This window comes from Ambystoma mexicanum, chromosome 8 (genome assembly GCF_040938575.1).
Source record: "Ambystoma mexicanum isolate Mex_15411 chromosome 8, UKY_AmexF1_1, whole genome shotgun sequence".
Lineage (NCBI taxonomy): Eukaryota > Metazoa > Chordata > Amphibia > Caudata > Ambystomatidae > Ambystoma > Ambystoma mexicanum.
Window position 1 is genome coordinate 330232904 of NC_090929.1, and position 15927 is coordinate 330248830.

At 43.3% G+C, this 15927-nt stretch overlaps 1 protein-coding gene across 2 annotated transcripts in view; it reads right to left on the reverse strand.

The window, feature by feature from the left end:
* The window catches only part of RABL6 (RAB, member RAS oncogene family like 6), a 931527-nt gene that overhangs the window by 249268 nt on the left and 666332 nt on the right, over nt 1-15927 (reverse strand). For both annotated transcript variants that reach the window (XM_069609758.1, XM_069609759.1), the window contains one exon: nt 10861-11227. In XM_069609758.1, coding sequence (XP_069465859.1) covers nt 10861-11227 — 367 coding nt within the window. The remainder of the gene's footprint in view (nt 1-10860; nt 11228-15927) is intronic.

Sequence of the window (15927 nt, forward strand, 5' to 3'; positions counted from 1 at the left end):
AAGGCAGAGATTTTGCAAACAGCCCTATTGGCCCAAGTTAGCAGTTTGTTCCATTCATCACATAGAAAGGTGTCGGAAGCAGACTAAAAAGAGAGGCTATTCATGGTGGAGTAAAGTTCAATCCACGTTGATCACAGCTAGTATGCGCTCATCAGTGGATGTTGTTTCAGTTAGTCTCTCCGGTTGCTGTTTCGGCATCTCTGCCCTTTTGTAGTTTCCGATTCTTGAGGTAATGTCTCTTAGTTTTCCGTTGACAATAAGATTTCCAATTTTTGTAGGAAATTTGTCAGGCCAAAAACGTCTTTCTGTAGTGGATTTGCAAATTTCAAACAAAGCTCCTCTCCTGATAGGGTTACGTATTGGTTAATTACCTTGCTCAGATGCACAGTTCTCAAATCTGTTAGACCAGAGCAATATAACGTGAGATGTTTTAATCTCTCAGAGTGGTCATTACAGAATCGACAACTCTCTATCACATGAGGCTTCCGATATCTCAGGGCTAAACTTGATCTTGTGTCAAACAGATTTAACCTGAATTTTAGAAGCATCCTTCTGTGTCTGGCATTAGCTGTTTTTACCATGTATTGCAGTTGTTTTTTTTGGTCCTTTGCTTCAGTAGCCGCATCTTTCATCAGTGTATGGCGATTTCTATCGTCCACTGTTGCACACCAATCTCGTACCCATAGCTTTTTTTTCCACATAGTTTGGGTTAGTTTTCAGCATTTCCGAGTTAGTGTCTATTTCAGCAAGATGGCTTTGGCATGCGTCAATCCATTTTTTCAGTACAGATTCCTTGTTTCCTTCCATTGCGTCTCGTAATATTACAAATTGTGGTGTACATTTGTCAATAATTATTTTCCTGTAGGTCGACAGCATGTTCCACAAGACTCGTGCATTTATGGATATTAGATTTAGTTCATACCGTAGACATGCGCTTGGAATGCTTTTTTGTAGTTGAAGGACACGCCTCCAGTAGTGATTTTCTAGTTGTCCCCATAGATTCAAGCCAACTCCTAGAGCGCATTCTGCTCCATAAATCAATGTTGGGACTGCTTTTTGATTGTAGTGGGCTAAAACAGGTAGCAAGGAAAACTTCCCATATCTTTTGTTTATTATCAGTCCTTGACATGCTAGTTGTTTGCATTTTTGCTTTGCATTTTCGGCCCACGGAGCATCATTTATGTTGCTGTTAATCCACATTCCCAGGTATTTTACCTTTTTGACGCAATTCAATTTTTCGTTGTTCAGTTTCCAGGTCAAATTATTTCTTTTGACTTGCTTGTTATTTCGTGTGAGATCTTGTAGAATTATGAGTTCCGATTTTGCAGGATTGATTTTCAATTTATTTTTCTCCACATATTCTTCCAGACTCTTTAGTTTTCTTGCCAGTCCAATAGGTGTTAAATCGAGCAGTACGATATCATCTGCATATAGCAACGAGTTTATGCTTGTTCCATTAATTCTCGGTGGATTGGAGTTTACTGCTTCGATGGATTCTCTGATATCGGACAGGTAGAAGCCAAATAAAGTCGCTGCCAACGGGCAACCCTGTTTTACTCCTTGGTTTGTTTTTATGGATTCGCTGAGCGTCCCCCCAGCATCTAATCTGATTTTAATTTCCGTGTCGGTGTGTAGCTCTTTAATAGGATCTAATAAGTTTCCTGGACAGTTCCGTTTCTCCAGTTTATCCCAGAGCATTCCACGATCGATGGTGTCAAATGCGCTGGACAGGTCCACAAACGCAATATAGATCTTCTTGTTTTGACGGATGGCTTCCATTTTAAGGAAATTTATGATTTCCAAATTTAGGCCACAGCCGACACCCTTGACAAATCCCGCCTGTCGAACATCATAACTTTGAGATTCTTGAATCCATTTAAGCAGTTTAATCTGGAGTTGAGTTGCGAATATTTTCCCCAGCACATCTAGGAGTGCTATTGGGCGGTAGTTTCTTGGAACAGTGCGTGCGCCTTTTTTGAAAATTGGTACAATAATAGCGCTTCGCCATGTGGTCGGAATCTTTTTCTCCTGCAAGATAGAGGAAAATAAAGTGTGACACAAGTCTGTCCATAAGACAGGATGTTGTTTTAGCATCTGATTTGTAAGCCCGTCCAGTCCAGGGGCTCTGGATGTGCTGAGCCTCATGATATTTTTGTGTATGTCTTCTTTGTCTATTTTGATAGACCAATCATTGCTCAGATTGGATGGCTTGCTGCATGTTATGTTATTGTTGTAAAATGTATCAGAGTAGTGTTTGACCCAATCTTTCTCCGGCACCATGTTTTTTATTATAGCTTCTTGTGGTGTCGCCATGTTGTTCAAGTAGGTCCAAAATGCACTGGTGTTCCTATTGGTTATTGTTTCCATCATTACTTCTGCGTCTCTTTGTAGCATAACATGTTTATGACTAATCAACCAATTCTTGTAGGTTTGTCTCATTTGTTTCGTCTTTCTTTCGCAAATAGCACGAGTATCGGTTCTTTTCAGCTTTCTCAGTGCTTTGCTCAGCTCTTTCTTTTTGATGACAATCTCACAATCCCAAGTATGTAATTTTATAAAGTCAGGTCATGGCTTCACAGTTTGCTTCTCTCGATATGTTTCCAATAGAGCTGCATTTTCAATTTTCCCTGTGGCAGGCCTATTCTCCAGTGATTTTTTCAGTTTTTCTAACTTATTTTGGGTAAGCTTTAATCGATTGCGCCCTGGCACCACAATCAGGTTTGTACATTGATAGGAGATTTTCCCTTTCACACGGTGAATCTTCAGAGTTGTTTTTAGCATACAGTAATCGCTTGCCTCCATTTCAATGATGTCCAAGCGAGCAACATCCTGTTTCATTCTCTCTGACACGAACATGTAATCGATGGTAGACTGTTGTTGGTCCCTTTTCCATGTAAAATGTGCCGGAATATAACCTGGCGTTTCACCATTCAGAATCTTCAGATTCCATGCTTTCATTTCTTGTAACCATGCGGAGACAGTTGGATCACTAGACTCTTTCCCATTTGCACGGTCACTTTTAGTGTCATCTTTTAAGCAGTTTATGTTAAGATCGCCACAGATCAAAATCTTGGATTCTGTCCCATTGTCTTTGATATTCGAGATTATTTCCGTGACTAGGTCCAGGAATGTTTCTGTCTGCATAGCAGTGTGTTGCCAATAGACATTTATCAGTGTTAATTGATCTGTATTTCTAGGTTGCTGTGTCGGCAATTTAATCTCAACTACTTGTATATATGCTGATACATTTTTTGCAGATAAAATACGTATGCCACTTCCAAGTTTAACAAGTGTGAGCAGCCCCGACATTGGACGTCCTTTGGCTCCTTTGATTGCAGTATTAAAAGCAATCTCGAAGCCGTTAGCTACAGGCAGATGCAAAAGCCAGGTCTCCTGTAGGCACAGAATATCCACGTCTTCTAAATTCATTGGAATTTCACCGAACAAATGTCTGTGGCCTCTAGTGTTCCACGAGGCAATACAGATCTCCTCCTGTTGACATGGTCTCTGGCATTAGATCTTGTTACAACAATTGATGGTTTGGGCAACCCAGGTCCAGTCTTGTTCCTCTCTGGGTTTGGGACAGCTTAGCTGGACGACTTTGTCGATCTTACTGATCGTTATTTTGATCTGCTCATCTTCAAAGATCTGCTTGTCCTCACTCACTCGATGGAGAGACTCATTTATCTTGCACGTGGCCTTACATACTCCCCCTGACTTGAGGGGGCTTTTGATTGCAAGTAGGCGGCCATCTGAGGGACATATACATTTTTTGGGCTCCTCCGGCCCATTGCTCTTATTAATTTCAGTGATATCAAACCCCAGGGAGTTCAAAGTGATGCTGCTGTTTAGTAGTGAGTCACAGATAACTTTTGATGCTATGTGTAAAATAACACGGTCATGCTCACTTTCATCTTCAAATTCCACAATTTGAATGTCCTCAGAGGCCACCGTCCTCAATTGCGGTATGTGGTGAAGTAACAGCATCACATTTTTCCGATTCAGTATCGGAGCATCTTTTTCTTTTTCAATTTGTTCAGCCGTATAAGGTATTTCCCCAATTTCTTCCGATCATTATCTATTTTGGGTTGACGATTCGTTTGTTTGTTGGCTGATACATCTGATGACTCTGCCCCTCGTTTATAGCAATCAAATTTTATCTTTCTTGTTGTGGAGTGACATTTGCCTGTCCTTCTTGTGTTTGTCTCCTGCTTAGGTGATTCGCTGTTATGCTTCATTGCTCGTGCGTTTGGGCTTTCTTGAAATTTCACTGCATGAATCAGAGTTCTTTTTGACTCTAATGTATGGAATTCTTGTTTATCGTTCTTTGCATCGTAATTGGGTGATACTCCGTCCAGTTCATTGGTCATAGATCTTTTATCATTAGCGGTTCAAATTCTTTTAGCTTCTAAGGTGAGGAATTTCTGACAGCTAATGGTTAAAGGTTTCGAGATGATTTCTTCCTGCTCTTTTACATCGACAGTTACCGTCCTTTGGTTGTTAGATGGGAGTGCCCTTGTTTCCGGGGCAGTCGATTTTATTGCTGGATACTTGTTTTGTGGCGACTCAGCCGACTCCCTGTTGCCGTTTGTAGGTGAACGTAGATCTATATTTATATTTGCCAAGGGCGGTTGAGAAGCCGCATGTGTGTCAGTGGCTGTGGCCGGTATCGTTTCGCTTTGATCTTCTTCGTAATCCTCATAAGTCGAAACGTTTAGCAGCTCTCCAGGGATGCTATCGTCTTTCTTAGAATGGTCCTCACCTGGCATATCGTGATTTTTTTGTTCATCGGCTTTCGTTTTTTTCACTCTTTTCCGTGTTGGGATTTGTTAGCCCTTTATGTATCTTATCACAGGTTGTTGTGATACTGAAGCCTTTGATGTTTCTTAAAAACTTTCGCACCTGTGATCTTTGCTGGGGTTTCCTTTTTCTCATGTTTTTAAATTTCTTTTCTGTCAGTATGTGATTTGAGCCACTCTTTGTGGCAGCATTCTGTTTGTTTCGGTTGAAGATTCTATGAGACAGAAATCCTTTGCACTATTTTCCACATGGTCATGTTTGTTGGCTGACCCTTGAGTGGGTAGGCTTTGAGTCTTATTATGGCCTGTTTGATTTGCCGTATCAGCTGGACAGGGAGTGTCACTCTTCGCTTCTGTTACTGGTGCACCCGGACTCAGTTCAAGATCCGAGATCGTAATGGGTAGATGTTTGGAAGGTGTGGACTGTGTTGCTTCATCTGCCGCTTGTTCGGACGGCAAGGTTCCCGTAATCGCCTTGTGTGTATTACTTCCACTATGTTGCTCTTTTGATGATCGTTTGTCTTCCACTTCCTTAATGTATTTCACCTTTTGTTTGCATTTTTGAGGTGGCGCAATAGTGATAGAGTTTGCAGGTAAGGTATCGTTAATGTTTCCGGCCATAGAGCTTAATTCAATTCCATAATTTCCTTCAGTTGTGGTTGTTCTCTCTTTGGGATTTGTGTATATCTTTTCACCTGCAGTTCTTCTCTGATCGTCAGTTGCGTGGTGTTTATCCAGTGTTGGCATTTTCACATTAGATGATTTCAGCAGGGCAATTGCTTCTCTGGCAACTTCAGCAAACAGGCGCTTGTCTGTTGAACTGTTTTTGGTGTGCTCCAGTATTACCTTTACATTCTTTTCATATTTCGCATGTTCATTGGCCAAAATTTGTTTGGTCGCCGTTAATTCTTGTTCTATTGCCATCATTTTGGTGTTCATCATGGCTAACAGAGTTGTCTGGTCCTTGGCATTGTCGTTCAGATGTTCATAAAGTTTCATATAAGGTGCCAAGGATATGGTATTAGCCGCCATTATTATGGTATTCAGATTTTCAGCTATTTTTTTAGCAAGAGTTTGTGCTAATGGTTGGGTTGGCTTTTGGCGTTTGTAGCAAGGCCGTTTAAATCTTGCTCCCCAGAATGTCTGGGACTTTGTTGGTGGCTCAGAGAAGTCATTAGCACCAGAGAATAGGGAAGGAGATCCAATTTGTGGTTCCTTGGTTATTCTCTTTTGTGAATGCGGTACATACTCTTCCGTTAAAGATTCCAATCTCTTCCTTTTTGCCAGGGGGCGCAACCACAAATACAGTTTCTCATCCCGTCTGATATCAGGAGTTTGTAGTTGTGCTAGATTCATAGGTTTGGTACCTTGAGCCCCACATGACTGATCATGTGGGCTGTCTGCATTTGGGTACTCTAAAGGTTGTTCTGCAGGTTGTTCTAAGTTTGGTTCAGGATGATGCAAATTTCCAAATTTTGCATTGAGCTCTTTTAGGTCGCTTAAAACCTTGTCAACGACCACAATAGAGTTACGCCTGTTAGCACCAGTCGTGAGACTGCCCGCTTCCTCATACAGGCAGTTTGCGCTATCCCAATCAGGGCAAATCTGTAGGTTTCCTGCTTCGTCTGTTAATGAATTTCCACTTAGAGGATTAAAGCTGTTGCCTTCATCAAGGGAGTTGTCAGGCTCAGTTCCTTGAATCATTTTGTTTTCCAACGTTACATTTTTCCAATTCAGATCTCCTGTTGGTAGATCTAGGGAGATTATCGACTTTTCAGTCTCAGGGACGTGCACGTTTGTGCCACTGATGTCACAATTGTTGGTAAGTACAGCGTCTTGACAAGCCGAGGATTGGAGAGTTGGGATGCTTTGGACAGCGTTTCCAACGTTGCTTAAGGGTAGACCAGTTGTGTCTCCAGTCCGCGTGATGCCAGCGCACGTTGGACTGGTCGACTTAATCGCCTCCACTTCTACATTTTTTGTGCGCATAGCCCCACTCAAGTCTACCCCAGTGGTCAAACCCACAGATGTTTTTGCACCTCTCGATCTATCTATGGCTGCCTCCTTATCCATGTTACCCTCCAGATCGATGATTATATTTGGAGTTAACGGGGTGGGTGTCAATGATACTGGGGAGCTGTTACCCAAGCAGTCTAAAAAAACATCAGAGTTAGTGGACATAGTTGAGACACAAGTCCTTTTTCATACAACACGGGCACTTACCGGTGGGGGCAGGCCCATTTGCTCCGGTGACTCCTTTCCTGCGGCGGGTAACATTCGTCGCTGTTGCCGTGTTAGTGGATGAACTCCACCATCTGGACTCGTGTTCTGAATCAGCACTGCTTCGTTGTATGCCGTGTGTTCTAGTCCGGAGGTGCTGGGTCCCTGCATAGATACGAATTGTAAAGCAGGAATGTTTCCGTTCCCGGAATGTGGCTTATACTGAATTACCATCAGGGCTCCGAGCTCAGTGCCCCTGTGTCCACGTGCAACACAGACAACACACTCGCCGCACTCCGCGATGCTCCGCGTGTGAATGAATGTTTTGTGCTGGTCGCTCCACCTCCACGCCAGTAAAAAGAGAAGATAGACTGCAGCTCCTCAGTGAATCAGGGAAAAAACACGGACAACACACTTGCCGCACCCCGCCAAAGGAGGATCTTTCACCAAGATATTAGAACGTTCATATTGCACCTTTTTAACAGAGGAAGCAGCAAGTCCCATATAATCTACTACCTTGACAATGGTCCTTTGGAAAGGCGCACTAAGCTTTTCATAGGTCGAGGCCAGCATGAAATCAAGCTCAGGCAATGGATAAAGGCTGTTGGTGTCCTGAAGGTCGAAAGCCAGGACAACCATACCCTTATGGATTCCAGCCCAAAAAGAAAGAGCTCATTCTCTTTGACAAAGATTTTCCCAAACCTGGACAAAAAATCCAACCTAGTGATTGGGCATGCTGCAGGCTTTCCTGCACCTTTTCAGAGTAACTGTCGATAAGACCCATGGAGAAGTGCTTGGCACTGCGAGATACCTTGTTGGAAGGCAAAACTGAGCAGCATGGGAGTGGAGCAGGCTTTATAATAGGGGACTGGACCAAGCTCATATGTGGAGGCAGGCTGAAGAGGTGACTCTGCTGGCCTGATGAGGACACCTTATATTATCACTGGCAGTAAGTGTTAAGCTTCCGGCTGACGGACCTTGGCCAAAACCTTTCTCATTTTCCAACAGAACTCCTACCACTACTCTGGGGTAAAGGAACTGGTTGGGAATGGTACCTGCCCAAGTGTAAGCGGCGTGTCCAAGGCTGATACACAGGAGTAGCTAATGCAATTTCTATAGGACAAGGAAGAGGGGTGCTTTAAGGAGGAAGTAGGAGAATGCATCCCCATAAAGCATATCTTTATCCTTTTTCATGCTCTCCTTTCAGCAGTTTGATTCTGCAGTCTTTTCTGGACCTACATTTTTCTAAGTGGAAGGCTCAGAAGAAATTTGGGGAATTGGTGAAAGTCTACTCCATCCTTGTGGAGAATGTTGAATAGCATTGCATCATGCATTGGCACGATCCAGCCATGTCATGGTCACCACATATACGGCTATGGCACCATCATGGAGTTCTCTGATAACTTGCAGGACTTGAAGGGAATCACGACACAGGTATAATTGATTGGTGTTCGCCAGAAGCAGCGTGCAGTACATGGAGGGAAAAGGAACTGAGGCCATATATACCATCCAGGTATTAAATCCAGGGTTAAGGGTGACATCACCAAGTGGAGCAGACAGAGCAAAATGGTGGCTGAAAAAATTATGAAAGCCAGAATGTTGTATCAAGGATATTACTATAAGTAATATGTGGGAGGAAATAATCTTTTGGAAAAGTGGTGGTTTGACAAGGAGGATCCAACTCCTGGTGCAAAGCCTCTTTTTATTCTTCCTTTTCTTTTTTAGTCTTCCGTTAGTCCCTGGGAAGATACTACAGCAGCCGAGAGTGGATCTGTGGGTGTTGTTAGGAGGGGCTGGAGAAGTGGGTAGAAGGAGGAACATGCCCTGCTCCTATCCAGATAATTCGTAATCCAATTGGGGTACATTGAGTGCCATGAACCACAGCAGTTAGTCTCATGGCCTATAATCAAACGCAACATCGATGCAAATCTGAAGCAGACATCTGATAATTGAACTCCAAACAAGGCTTGACGTCAGAGACTTCCGCAATGGGAAATGTTCTTCAAATAGGGAGGCGAAAAACATTGCAGTGGCTGTTCTAATCATAGCACCTGTGCACACAGAAAGAAGAACTGAGGTCACAGGGCCTGCGCAGCGATGCAACTGCAAATAAGTCAATCAGAGCCACAAAGCGCCCTCTGTTGGCCAAGAAGGGTTTAGGATGCAGTCTAGCCTGTTGAAGATATCATAAAATGGGAAACCTGGGGAAGGTATCAATGTAATGCTAAGCAGAACACACCATCCAACATCACACCACCCTCCTCCCAGGGTCAGGCACAAGATTGTCTTTGCGCTCCAAGTATCGAAAACAGTAGGCATTGTAGCCAACCCACTCTACCCAATGCATGAACGCTTCATTTTTCAACTTGTTAAATGGAGGAAAACATTGATCATAACTGTGACACAGACTTAAGAAGGCATGTGTTTGACTGGGTAGGAGGGTAACGCAAACCTCAATAGCAGGCATCTGTGAAAAGGAGTTACGATTCATGCCGTTATCAGGATCATTGCCATTAGTCCACTTAGCAACAAATCGCTCAGCAGCCCCCCCCCCCCCCCTTATTCTCTGGAAATGAACAAGTACATAATGTTACCATCAATTCCATTCATCATCTGAAGGTTGTAAGCACATGTACATGCTTACAATCAAGGATGCGCCCATCTCCTTCTCTCAGCATGCATACATCGTCAAATTGTTTAGTAGAGTTACAGAGCATGATTGTCACTTGAGTGTTCGGCAGTTCCCATTTTAGTCAAATGGGAATGTGGCATTTCAATATGGCCTACTTTGTCATGCTTGTCTTTTGCAGACTGATGTTGCCGCCTACAATGTGCTTTTAGTACAGCTCTTTCAGGCAAAGTTTGCTTTGAACTAATTAGATAGTGGGGACCCAACATTGCAAACTCAACTATTAATAGCGACTGGACAATGAAGCTAGCAAAATGAACTATGGACACCAGATCTATTGTTTTTCCACAGATTCTGAGACTTTTAGCCTTTGGATGTGGTTATGGTATTAAAAAGGACACTGGCATTTCTGGACAATCAGGACTGCAGTACTACTGAGTGTAAAGAATCCTGTTGCTACACGTAACTACCCACTTAGCCCCTAACACTAACAGTGGAACGTGACCTTGTCAGTCACTGGAGAGCCAACACTAAAGAAGACTGGATGGCTAGCATCAGGGAGCTGTACAGTTGTGCTTACTGCAATACTGCAGCTAGAGAACAGCAGAAAAACAAACAAAACCATACTTATATATATAAATAAACTACAAGTTCCACAGAATACCAACTGGCTAAGTGAATTATTTACACACTCTAATGATTGTGTTACTCAATCTGTACATAACCAACTATTTGCTGTCATGAACAGAGAATGCTAAATTCTTTACTTTTAAATGATTGCGAACATATCCGATGCAGGATCATAAGAGCACTGTGAATACAAGATAACATGTTTAAAAAATAAGATTTCATCGTAAGAAAACTTTCTAGGGCTCTTCTTCACTTACTTATTTTGATGAAAATTCCTTGAATGTCGCAGCAAACTGAATCTGGTATTTTTGTTAACATTACTCCTTTTCACTGATTTATTTGTAAAGAGTGTACTCTTAATAAAATGAGATTACTGATGCAGATTTGCATGGCTTGCAGGAGAAAGTAATCTAATCTGGTACAGTAATTTGGGCAACCTTGATGAAATACACAGAAATTAGCTTGACACACTATAGCTTAGATTGCCTTATCTTTTAACTCAGACAAGCGTAGACTATCCAACAGCGAGAACATCATGCAATTCTCACATGCAGCTGGAGGTCCTTCAAACTGGCCAATTACCACTTGTTTAGCTGCCTTGTCGGAGTCCTCACTCTCGAAATCCGGGTCATCCATGACAAATGAGAGCAACTGGGTGGCGATGGGTCCTTCCAACTCACTGTCCGACTCTGCATTCCGCCCTTCGTTCCCCTTCTTTCTTGGCACAGATACCTGGGCTGGAGTATGGGGATTCTGAGACTGGCCTGTAGCAGCCTGAGGAATGAGGGACAAGCTGCCAACAACTTCTGTAGAGAGCTTGCTGCTGCTGCTGCCGCCATTTTCTCCTGGAGCAGATGACGGAGGTGAGCTGGCAAAAGGTTTCGGACCCATGACTTTTGTGAAAGCCGATTCATACTGGGGTTTGATGAAATTACTAGTTCGAGAAGGCCTGATGAGAAAGAAAAAGGTGCGTGCAACATAAGTAAAGAAAAAAATCAGCTTGAGTCAAAATTACTTTTAGCAGAAAAATTGCGACAATCTAGAAATTCACACACTTATCTTAATATTTCACACGGTGATAAGAATGGTTTGTCGAAAATAGTCTATCATTAGCTAAAGTGTGCTAAACAGTCACCCTTTGCTCATCAACTTCCCAGTCTAGTCTAACAGCCCACATATAGTTTACCTCTGATAAATGCATGAACATAGCATGCAGGCCTCCAACAGGAGTTTGAGTCTCCTCCAGGCCGACTCATGCCCCCAACGGAAATTGCGCACCACAATATGGGTAGTAATCATCGGTACTTTTAACATCTGCTGCCAAGTGCGTTTGAAACTAGTTATCCCTCGAGTCAGAGCGATATAAAACACCACTTACTATTTTCATCATCATTTTAGGTCTTAAGCTTCTACTTTGTGATTCATGGAATGGCCACTAGAAAAAAACATTTAGTGGCCACATGCTTTTAATTCAGCATTTACCAGTGTGGGAACTGAGTGAGTGATGTCTTCTTAGTTATCTCTGATTAAACACCTTTTAATGTATCCATAGAATACATACTATATAGACAACTGTGATGAATCTGATGATGTCATCACATCTTTCCTGGGGTAACTTCTGCTCATGTGGCTAGGGGACGGCAGCCGCTACCTGATCCTGACACTGGGGGGTGGCTATTTGAGGGAGGATCACATGAAGGCAGGTGACCGTCAGGGGGATTACACGACATCATTGGAGGAAAACACATGCCCCATTTTTCCTTTCAGGGATACTCCTTCTCTTCCCCATGCCTTAATGGCATATTGTAACCCTCTCCCTCAAACCAATGTTATGTCTGCTTTGTACAGTCCCCAATACACAACAGGGAGTGATGTGTTGGTAACTGAGATAAGGAAGAGGCAGGGAGCAGTACTGATTGCTCCAAGTGAAATTCATTGGCAGCTTCCTCAACATCATATTGCAAGTACAACTGATATGACAAAGAGGAACAAAGCCATAAAGATGACTAAAGTCGACAAACAAACTGAGCAGTCTAGTCTTTGGAAGCTACTTCGAGCTGCTGGGAAGTTGAAATTGCCAACAGCTGACAGAAGGCATGAGAGAGACCCACGGAAGCTGAATGATGCCGCGAGCTGCAAGGAGACCAAAATAGTCACGGTTGTCTCAGTCGGTGAAAGCAAAACCAAAGCAAAACCTTACAATGTGAAGGGCAGTCGAGTGGCAGAGGACCCGTCCCCTGTGTCAGAGAAAGCCGCGCAAACGTGGCAAAGCTACAGCTGTTAATGGGACGCACGCTGAGCCAGAAGTTGGCTCAGAGAAGCAACAAAGAGGTGCAATAGAAGTTCAAAGCACCCTGCAAGCCCAGAGAAGAGAAACGGGTTACTGGGGTGCCTGAAACCGCATGCCGCCCCATCATAGCTAACAGAAAGAATGCCAAATGAAACATGCAAAAAGTTCAACGGGATTTTGAACCATACCACTAACAGATCACTGGGCCCATAGTTGATAGGAGGAAATATAACAAATAGTAGTACGAATGTGGAAATAAACTTTAAATCTGCAGTAAGAAGCCAACAGTGGGCTAATCTCTCTTTTTGGGAAAAAGAGAAGAAAACTGCATATAAATCCTGGCAGAATAGTATACCAGGCAAAGTAAAGCAACTGAAAGACTTTACATCAAGGTATTGAAAAGCTTTATTAAACACCTGCCAGGAGAGTTCACCAGGAAAGCTTAAGTGTTGAAACCCTGGTAGGAGAGTACAACAGGCATAGTGTAAAGGTGTGTGATGACCAACAGTGAAATCTCAAGGAGGATGCACGCCCTTGAAATTGTGAATTGTTTCTTAAAGCGAAGGAAAGACCTGGCAGGGGAGTACACCAGGTGGCCTGTGAGTCCGGGACCCACACCCAAACTACAAGTATTAGAAAAGAAACTAATGGAAGTGGGATTGTAAATTGTTTTGCTTCAAAGGAAGAATCTGGGGAAGGGAGTTGTTCCCTGGAACCGTGAACACACTAGGAGGAGGGAGTTACCCTCTTGAGCTCCAAGGAACGTGGTTATTCTTTGTTGGATCCTTCTTACTTAATTTCATCGTAGAGAAGAGAAACGTGGGAAGGAGAGTCATTCCCTGGAACTGTGAATATTGTTCACAGAGACCCTTTTGTTGTATTTATACCCTTTTGTTGGAGCTGAACATTTGTGCACTTTAAGTATTAGAGACAATATCCTTAGCACTTTAGAGTCTGTTTTTAGTGTGAGGGCTAGGCTAGGATTTTGGACACAGGACATACTTTTTTGATTTGGACATCTTGACAACAGACAGACCCATAGGGACAGCAAGGCATATTCCAACCCCTTTTTCATTTAATAAATGTCTATAAACAAAACCATGAGTCCTCTGTGTCCGTGTCCCATTCCTGGCCCTGACACAACTTTTAGCAAAGGCCTAAACAAAAGCAATTTCCTTTAACATTTTGGAACTGAGGGCCAAAGTTCTATAGAAAGGAAATATATTCCTACAGGGGTGGATGCCCCCAAAGTCGTGGGAACCTCAAACTGCGCATAGGACATTCTTTTAGGGTTCACAAGCCGCTGAAGTCCTGCAATGCAAATTATTCAGCATTTTACAGATCCAGTGTGTAGATTTGTTGACCTTTCTTTCAGTCTGTAGACCAGAGGTAAGGTTAGCAAACGCGCAAACATGGGGCAAAGTGATAAAATACATTGAACAACAAATCTCACTCTAAACCTTGTTTTAAGAAGTTAATAGTTCCTAAACAGCATGGCAGCAGTACATGCAAGCAGGTATCATCCACTGCTACTACAGATCTCACTGTAGATTCCAAGATGACTTCCAGCCCTCTTAGGTAAGCCCCCTGATGCACCACATGATCGTGGGGACATGACAATCAGGAGGTCAAACCCTTACAACACAGGCATCATGTTGCAGGACAGCCTCACATTGGGGGGGGGGGGGGGGGGGTTAACTGCCCTTTGAACAAAGTTAGCAGCAACGATTTTTCAGCCCTCGGGACAGCTGCCTGAAGTACGAATAGCGTTTCGGCTAGACCCCAAGCAGGAAGGGGTCCACAACTCATGTACTGGTGCATGATACTGGGAGAGAAGCATAGGAAGCTTTGGGGCTAGGAAACAGTGTTTGCAATTTGATGAGGGGGAAATTACAATAGTCTGCCAGCAGTCCGGGCTAGTAAGAACCTCAACATAAAGCAATCTCATAGAAGGAATATTAGAAAGGGAAATTGGTGGCGGTAATGAGAAAGTGAAGATCTCTGATCAGAATTTGAAATCAAGAGAAAACAGTTTGAAAATGAGTCATACGAAGTTGGAAAGCATAGTAGTGTGCAGCAGTGTGTGTTGGGTGTGAGTCAGTATCAGCAGCAACTTCCCTGTTCTCTGTGGATATAGACTTTGGACTTCTGAACCTGCAGTTGTATTTTCATCTCAAGCAATTTGCAGCAAGGAGGAAGGTTGTCACCTTATAATCACTGAACCTGCACGGAGCACGGCAGTTTTATTTGGGTATTTGGCATCCGGCGGTCTGTGGGGCAGCACGCCGCTCATCAGCAGATCCTGGGGTGAGTACCTCTCCACTGTGCAGCTCCTACTATTCATGCTGACTTTGCATTGCCTATACAGCGGTTCCTTTCCTCCCTTTTATTGAACTCAGAAGAGTCAGCGGAAGTGTGTGAGTCCATCTGCACATAGCCTCTTACCTTGCAATACTTTGTTATCTTAACAAGGGTCATCACGGAACTATTGGAATTCTCGGAGCATTTTGGAGTGTGTACCAGCAGGCACATAGCCCACTACTCCGTAAAACATTACCTTGCCTACTAAAGGAGTACCACAGTAACCTTTCGAACATTCAGAGCCATTGGGAGAGTATCACTTTTAAGCACAAAGCTTGCAACTCCACAATACATTATTTATCATCACCTTGCCGAGTAGAGGACTTCCACAGAACTTTGAAACTTACTGAAGGATCGGGATTGAGTGTCGCCAGTAGGCACTTAGCCAGCTACTCTATTCCCTATTCATTAAAGATTTCCCCTTCCTCTTCTCCTTTCTCTTCCCTCTTTTTCCTTCCCTTCCCTACCACCCACAATTCCCCATACTCACTTTGGAATCTCATGCAACTATAAACACCTTGCTGGCACCCAAACATTTTCTCTTTTCCCAACTCTGTTCTTGGCTGACTGCTGTGTTCCAATTGAATGCTTATCACTACTGAATTACATCCTAAAGAAATGAAGCCAGAATGCCAACGCAAATACCCACTGAGCAGCGCATCACAACACAACACAACAGAAGGCAAAGAAAACACGCAGCCCTACATATACAAAGGAGTCCACTGCCCCTTCAACTCTCCCAAAAAAAGATAAACAGGACTCAGAAACAGGCAGGCAATCGAATATCCATGGTTTCTTTACTACTATGGTGCCTGAACTGGAGTGTAACATGGATCCAATCACATTGCACCCATGCCGGCAATTCAGCAGTCAATGTTTCTCTCACTTCCAATCAGAGCTAATTCGCTGACCAGCCCCCGATCGACGACACCCCTCTCTACTGAAGATGTCCATCGGCCTGCGAAGACCTTCACTGGTAAATTCACGCAGTGTTGGGC